This window comes from Dipodomys ordii, unplaced genomic scaffold (assembly GCF_000151885.1).
Source record: "Dipodomys ordii isolate 6190 unplaced genomic scaffold, Dord_2.0 Scaffold83, whole genome shotgun sequence".
Lineage (NCBI taxonomy): Eukaryota > Metazoa > Chordata > Mammalia > Rodentia > Heteromyidae > Dipodomys > Dipodomys ordii.
The window spans coordinates 6,463,540-6,471,565 of NW_012267299.1; the positions used below are offsets into that span (position 1 = coordinate 6,463,540).

At 38.6% G+C, this 8,026-nt stretch overlaps 1 protein-coding gene and 1 pseudogene across 3 annotated transcripts in view; one reads left to right on the plus strand and one right to left on the minus strand.

The window, feature by feature from the left end:
* Window positions 1-2,616, plus strand: part of Smim15 (small integral membrane protein 15) — a 3,007-nt gene extending 391 nt beyond the window's left edge. Inside the window, exons 1-3 of one of the 3 annotated variants that reach the window (XM_013025274.1) lie at window positions 13-160; window positions 1,093-1,216; window positions 2,025-2,616. In XM_013025274.1, the coding sequence (XP_012880728.1) occupies window positions 2,046-2,270 (225 nt within the window). In that variant the 5' untranslated portion in view covers window positions 13-160; window positions 1,093-1,216; window positions 2,025-2,045 and the 3' untranslated portion in view covers window positions 2,271-2,616. Of the gene's footprint in view, window positions 1-12; window positions 161-1,092; window positions 1,217-2,024 lie in introns of those variants that run through there. The other 2 variants (XM_013025278.1, XM_013025279.1) reach the window with 2 other exon arrangements.
* Window positions 2,617-7,395: 4,779 nt separating this feature from the next.
* Window positions 7,396-7,880, minus strand: LOC105992417 (annotated as a pseudogene).
* Window positions 7,881-8,026: the final 146 nt, after the last annotated feature.

Here is an 8,026-nt window from a genome sequence, read left to right on the forward strand (position 1 = left end):
CGGCGGCGGCCTTGGTGCTGAGGCGGACCCTGCCGGGAAGCGGGGCCTTCTCCTCCGCTCCGCCCGTTGGCTTCCCCCGGAAACTTGCCCCGTTCCTGGCCGGGCTGGAGAGAGAGGGGCGGTCTTCCAGAACCTGGCTGTGATTGCGTCCTGAAGCAAGGTTGGGATCTCTAACAGCTTAGGCATTTTATTTTGTCTCCGGTTGAAAATAGAGACGTGGTTTGTGTTGAACACGAGAGGAGACCGTGTAAACGACTAGCTAGAACGGTGGCTGTTTTCCAGATGTGTAACGCGAGTGGGGGGCGTTTTGTGATTTGTTTAGGTTTTCTTGTGCTTTTCTCTAAAGACACGCATTGTGCCCTAGACAATAAAAACCTTTCAGGAATAAGGCAAGGTGTTTACTTTGCTGCGGTGTACCTAATCGAGTGAATGGAAACTTTTAATGTAAAAAGTTCAGGCTGAATGGATAGGATGCCCTTTACATCTGCGAGTCAGCTTGACTTTTTTTATAAGTCAGTGAACGTCATAGATACTTTTATTATTGAAATAATACTTATTTCTACTGACTAGGATCCTGGCTCGCGACACCCCCACCCCTAGTACCGGGCTTTGAACTGGTCATACAGGTGCACTGTCACTTGAGTCACACCCTTACCACCCCTCCCCCCCCAACCCCTTTGCTTTATTTTTCAGATAGGCTCTTGCATTTTTGCCTGGAGCTAGCTCCTAACCAAGATCCTGCCAGTACTTGAGATTTATTCTGTACTCCCTGCTTGGTTTGTTGAGATGGGGGGGGTTCCTCAAATTCTGCCAGTGATCCTTCTGATACCTGCCTCAGGAGTAGCTGGGATTAGAGGCATTTACTACCACCTCACCCAACTTTGGGTAGGATTTTCTTACTGGACATTCGCAATTGCAGTAAACTCAAATTAGGAAAGTAGGTATTATATTTATAATTGACAGGCAATTTTACATGTCTTTAATATGTTCCATAGAGTTTAGAAACTTTCCATTTAAAATTTTACATTTGTCCTGAAAGTTGTAACTTAAGTGTTTTTTTCTTTTATCCATATCAACTCAACCATTGTGTAGAAATTTAAACCGATCAGAAGTGTATGATAGAACAAAAGAAGACGACAACCAGGGGTCATCTGAAATTGTGATTGGCTCACTGATAATCCCAGGACAAAATTAGAGACTACTACTCAAACATAAGGTAGATGACTTTAAATCTTAAGTGGAGGGACACACACTCATTCTCTGTACAGGTATTCTAATTCTAATTAAGCCTCTGATTGAGTAAGGGTGGACCCAAATATGAAAGGTATGAAAGCTTGGGGAGGTAGGAGGACAGGAAATGTAGCTCAAGTCTTTGCTATCCTCATTTCCAGGTCCTTTCTCTTACTAACTACTGTATGGTCCTACTTATAGCTACTTTTCTCACTAAATTGTACTTATGGTATTGGGGCTTTAAGGCTGAAAGGACATAAAATAGCACGCCCCTTTTTGCTTATACCTATTGACATGGATATGACTATGATCACAGCTCCCTTCCTCTTTTCCGTTGCTGGAAATAGCTATCACCTCTTTTCCTCTCATGACTTGTGGCTTGTCCTTTTCAAATGTGAAAGTTGTTTATACCCTTGTTAACTAGTATTTAGTGGTACTAAGAGTATGTCAACAAATGACACAGGATTCAGATCTTTCCTGAAATGAGTGTATGAAACTCAAAAAGCCTGCTGCCATATAAACTATGTCTTAAACATAGGAAACATAGTCCTATCACCTAGGACAAATAGTTTTTGGTTTTTCTGTAAATTTACATCTTTATGTGTCATTTTGGTTGTCTTAGCTGAATTATTTTTTCCTAACAGGAGATACTCATTTTTATTAAAATTGTACTAATTAATACTTCAAAAGAACTCTTTTAAGTAACCATTGTAATTTTGAGCTATCTGGTTGTATGATAAAACATTTTCAAATTTTGATTAATCATATATTCTTTTTGTTGTTCTTTGCCCCAGTTTCCTAAGACTGCTACGAAGATGTTTGACGTAAAGGCTTGGGCTGAATATGTTGTGGAATGGGCTGCCAAGGACCCTTATGGTTTCCTTACAACAGTTATTTTGGCTCTCACCCCACTGTTCCTAGCAAGTGCTGTTCTATCCTGGAAATTGGCCAAAATGATTGAAGCCAGAGAGAAGGAGCAAAAGAAGAAACAAAAACGACAAGAAAATATTGCAAAAGCTAAAAGACTAAAAAAGGATTGAAGGAGTGAACAAGCTCTGCACCTAGAGGAGAATCATTTGGAACATTACGCAGCTTTGGACTCATTAAGTGTGTGGATTTCATCATAGGATCATATAGTAAATTAAATCTGAGTATATAAAAGAATCATGTTCTGACCTCAATATTACAGTAATGTTTAGTTTTGTGTGTGAAAGTTTGTTGGTATCTATTGACATGATAAGTGCATTGTATTAATCTGAAAATCAAAAATCATAAATGTTCCAAAATCTGAAACTTCTTGTGTGCAGACATGATTCACAAGTGAAAATTCCATATACGACCTTGTAACAGGTTGTATTGAGTTAGGCTAGATGAAGTGGAAATGATGTTGTTCCAAGCATTTTGGAAAAGGAATACTCAACAGGCAGTACAGATTCTTTATCAGTGACTTAGTGATTTGCCATTTTGCAGATGATGTACAGAAGTGAAACATCCTGTGGAGAATAATGACTTTATGCACTCCATTTAAATAATGGTTTAAGATGGGCCTTCTTCTGGACCAAGGATGCTAGGAATGTATAAGTCAAAATTGCTCTGTTGGTAGAAAGTTTGTTTTGGCTTCAAGACATACAATATATTTATTAATCATATTTTTATCATTATTGCTAACTGGAATGGAGTTACGTCTGGTTTTTTCAGAGCAAAATGATATTAATCAAGAACATCTATTTTTCTGCATTTTTCTGATGTTAGTCTTTGAGACAAGTGGTAATTATGAAGACATTATGTGTTTCTCAACCTAATTTTATAAAGATTTATTATCTTGACTGTAAAATATCTACTGGATGTAACAATTTTTGTATTTTTGAACACTGCCACTTTCTTAGATGAGTTGTTGAGTAACATTGTGTTTTAAAGCTTGCACTAAAAATGCCAAATGCTAAAACCTTAGAATCAGTTTTTGTGTTTTTTTTTTTAATGCTAACTAGAGCTTTGAAAAAGTTAAAATGTCATCAGATAATCTGCTAGTTTTCATATAGCACTCTTGGTTTTATTTAACACTTTTTGACTCATGTATTGATATCATAAGTTTCAACATGTTTATGATCAAGTTTGTGGAAACTAAAAATTCTGATTATTTTAAAGAGTTCCCAAGGAGTTAAGTCATATTTCCTAAGTGTTCAGAAAGGCTTAAAATTGAGAAAAATTTTGATGGACACAGTAGTGATTGTATGAACTAGATAAATAAGAATGAGCTATAATTAGAATACAGAGCTAAAAGGTCTTTCAGTTAAGCAGTAATACTAGAACTTTTGTCTATCAAACATGGCTTTTCTAAATGCATGCTCCAGTAATTTTACTCACTGCAATATTTAATAGCTTATATTGTTTTCTTCGCCTCTGATAAAGAGTAATTGTCCAAAGCTCTTACTTAAAAATGAAGTTATTGAAATAAAATTTGATATGTTTTATAAATAGGTCCTGGATTTTGTCCCTTTTTATGGGGGGTGTGGAGGGTAATAAATTAGACATGTTGAACAGGCTAGATTTCTTAAAGGTAACAAATTTCTATTATAGCTAAGCATACTTTTAAGATTAGGACAGTTTCACAAATTTGAGAAACTAAGAATTGATAAGGTTTATTTGAAAATACTGAATGCTATTTTTTAGGTTATCAGTTCTTGCTGTTTGTGTAATCAACCCATTGAAACTAGGTAATGAAAATAATTCGGTGTATAGATTGTTCTGGTTTGTGTTATGCATGTTATATTTAGCATTGAAATTAACCCATTGGTCCCATGAGTCTGCAGAGCTTCTAATCTTCTGCCCTGCTCCTCCCTACCCAACCCCCTGCTCCCCATCCGCATGTCTGTTCTTTGAAACAAGCCAGCTCGGTGTCCAGATCTTCCCTTCTCTGTCTCCTAAAACTAGGAATATAGGCATGCACCACCATCCCTATCTGGTAGAGCACATTTTAAAAGAGAAACTAAGTTAAGATATCTCACATATGTTTGGGTGTCTGTAGATGTTATTCATAGAAATAATTGATGTGTGCTTTTAAAAAAAAAAATCAAGGGCTGGGAAGGTGGCTCAGTGGTAGGGGGCTTGTCTAGCAAGCACAAGGCCCTAAGTTCAACCCCCAGTGCTGCCAAATGGAAAAAAAAAATCACATTTGTAGAAAAAGTAAAAGTACTGAACCAGAGGATATAGTTTGTTGTTGTCAGTCTTGGGGCTTGAATTTGGGGCCTGACAAGCTGTCCCTGAGCTGTTTTGCTCATGGCTAGTGCTCTACTACTTTGAGCCACAGCCCTATGTCTGGTTTTCTGGTGGTTAATTGGAGATTAAAGTCTCACATACTTTCCTGACTGGGCTGGCTTTGAACTGCAATCCTTAGATCTCAGCCTCATGAGTAGCTAGGATTACAGGCATGAGCCATTGGTGCCTGGCTAGGATATAGTTTTTAGTTCAGTGGCTTCACAGGTTCTGTTTTGACAAGTTAAAAGTACTTATTTAACACGTTTTTTCCCCTGGCAGTACTGGGGTTTGAACTCTAGGATTTGCACTTGCTAGGCAGGCAAATCCTACCACTTAAGCCATACTTTTAGTTTTTCAGGTATGATCTTGCATTTTTGCTCTGGTCCAGCCTTGTACCACAGTCATACCTACACCTCCCAGCTGGGATTACAGGTGTGAAACACCATATCCAGATCATTGGTTAAAATCAGATACTCTGTCCATCTCCATTTCTTGAGTAGCTTGGAATACAGGTAGAAGTCACTGTATTTGGATCTTTAAAGTGTTTTTCTACAATTTCATAGTCTTAATGTAGTTTCTCTTTGCTTAACAAACTAATGTTCTTAGACTTTTCCTGAAAAACATTTATATAGCCTTTTCATTATTGTGCAAGCAGCAAGATTTTGGATTTGTGTATATATAGGGAATAAATAGAGAATATTGAGGTTGGGGATTCTCTTCTCTCATTGTAAAAATAGTACTATTGTTGAAAGAATTATCATCCAGAATATTACTTTATTTTTTTTTTTTTTTGGGTCCGGTCGTGGGGCCTGAACTCAGGGCCTGGGCGCTGTCCCTCAGCTCTTCAGCTCAAGGCTAGCACTATACCACTTGAGCCACAGCGCCACTTCCGGCTTTTTTCTTTTTGCTATGTGGTGCTGAGGAATTGAACCCAGGGTCTTGAGCATGCAAGGCAAGCGCTCTACCACTGAGCCACCTTCCCAGCCCCCGGAATATTACTTTAAAAAATGCCTGTCTGCTGGGTGCCCTTGGTTCAAACCTGTAATCATAGCTACTAAAGAGGCTGAGATCTGAGGAGTGTGGTTCAAAGCCACCCAGACAGGAAAGTCTGTGAAACTTTTATCTCCAAATAACCACCAGAAAACTGGAAATGGCACTATGGCTGAAGTGGTAGAGTGCTTGCCTTGAGTTGAAGAGCTGAGCGACAGTGTCCAGGCTGAGTTCAAGCCCCACAACCGAAAAAAAAAAAAAGCCTGTCTAATTCTAAAATTCTGAAAACTAATATGTACCCTTTTTATTGCTAGTTTGTTTTATTGAGGGGGGGGGGAGGAAATAAGCAATCCCCAGGCTTCCTGTAACAAACATTGGTTGGTATATTAGAATCTTGAGCCATAGTGTTATGTAATGTTTTCAGCATCTAACATATTAGGTTTAAAAAATTATAACAAAGGATGTCCAAAAAGAAATGTTCTTTAGAGTAAGGAAACTAGAAATGAACTTTAAATGCTGTGACTTGGAAGCCCAATATTGATATACTTTTAAAAAGTGCCACACCCTTCTTCTTCATTACAAGGTATAGCAAAGTGACAAGGGATACTTAACATTTTATGTTTTTTTGGGGGGTCCGGTCATGGGGCCTGAAATCTAGACCTGGGCGCTATCCCTCAGCTAGCACTCTACCACTTGAGCCACAGAGCCATGTCCAGCTTTTTTTTTTTTTGCTTATGTGGTGCTGAGGAATCGAACCCAGGGCCTCATGCATGCAAGGCAAGCGCTCTACCACTGAGCCACCTTCCCAGCCCCCTGTTTCTAAATTAGAGGAAATTTGATTCTACTTAGGAATGATTGTGTTTATGTTTGCATCTGGTTATAGGATCAGTCTGATTGATTTCATTTTGAAATAAATATGTAAGGACAGTTCTGCATTTCTCAAGCCTATTAAAAGAGGTTCTACCATCAGATACCAAAAGCTTTGGAAACACAAGTAGAACTTGGACAAATTTCTTTACTATATGATGTAAATCTTCGAAAATGACTCTCCTTCATGCTTTTATCCCCAGAGAACATAACAGTTTGAAAAAGGGCAGGCTGAATAAATAAGGTGGTTTTAAATAATGTGGTTAATGAGAGAGCATTATGAACATCAATGCTGGGATGGGTGCTGGTGGCTCACTCCTGTAATCTTAGTTACTCAGGAAACAGATCTGAGCATCTCAGTTCAAATCTAGCATGAAGGTCCATGAAAATATCTCCAATTAACCACCAGAAAGTGGAGCTGTGGTTCAACTAGCCTTGAGCATAAAAGCTCAGAGACAGCACCCAGGTCCTGAGTTCAAACCCCACGACTAGCACATATACACACAGACACAAATAGTGCAAGCCTAATTAAGAAATGAATAGCAGCTAGAAAATCTAGGCAACAGTAAGAAGGGAAAAGGATTATTTCCCCCAGTTTTGTTGTTTCTTAACTTCAAATATCTAAGGCACAGCTGGGTTATGTGATTAATCCCTGGAACCAGAAAAAGTCTTTGCACTTGATTAGTTTGTGTAATATTAAGCCTCTTGTAAAACCAAAAGTATGCTATATGTATCTCTTACAGAGCCATAGGAAGCCACAAAGGATTAGTTCTAAGTATGTACTTAGATATATATGATATTCTTCTGTCAACAAGAACAGTTTTACTTTGAGATGAAAAAGTTTTAAATGTTTTAAGTCTTTTCTTGAAAAGATAGTTTAAAGATGGTTTTATAATAAATTTTGAAATATGAAAAATATAGCTATTTTTAAGATGAATAGGGAAAGTTAATATTTCAATATTCAAAATCTGCTCTGTTGGTATCTGCTCTCAAAGTTACAATTTAAAGTTGTTTGAAAGGACAAATCGTATTAGGCCAAAATTATACTTGATCTTTTTTTTTCAGACTATGAAAATTTATTACTATTGTGTTTTTATCATTGAAATTTATGATCTTGGTCTTTCCTTTTTGCCTTTGTATAGAGCCAAAAGAGACACATTGGCTACTTTAACGACCTTAAAGCGGACTCCAGGAATGTCACCCACAGCATGACCTTTTCGGCCAAATCCAGCAACCAGAATTTCATCATTTTCTTCAATAAAATTCAAGCAACGATCATTGGGTACAAAAGCTGTGATTTTCTTGCCATTCTTGATCAGCTGCACCCTGACACACTTTCTGATAGCAGAATTCGGCTGCTTGGCTTCAACTCCTACTTTCTCCAGCACAATTCCCTTTGCATGGGAGGCGCCCCCAAACGGGTTGGCTTTCAGGGCTGTGCCCAAATGGGCTTTCTTATACTATTTATCATGCCACTTCTGGTCACGTCGGTGACTACGGAGCTTCTGGGCAGTATGAACACCGCCACACTTGCCCATCCTGCCGGCGCCACGGGCCTGAGCGAAAATAGTTGATTTTTTTTTGGGGGGGGGGTCTGGTCGTGGGGCCTGAACTCTGGGCCTGGGCGCTGTCCCTCAGCTCTTCAGCTCAAGGCTAGCGCTCTACCACTTGAGCCACAGCGCCA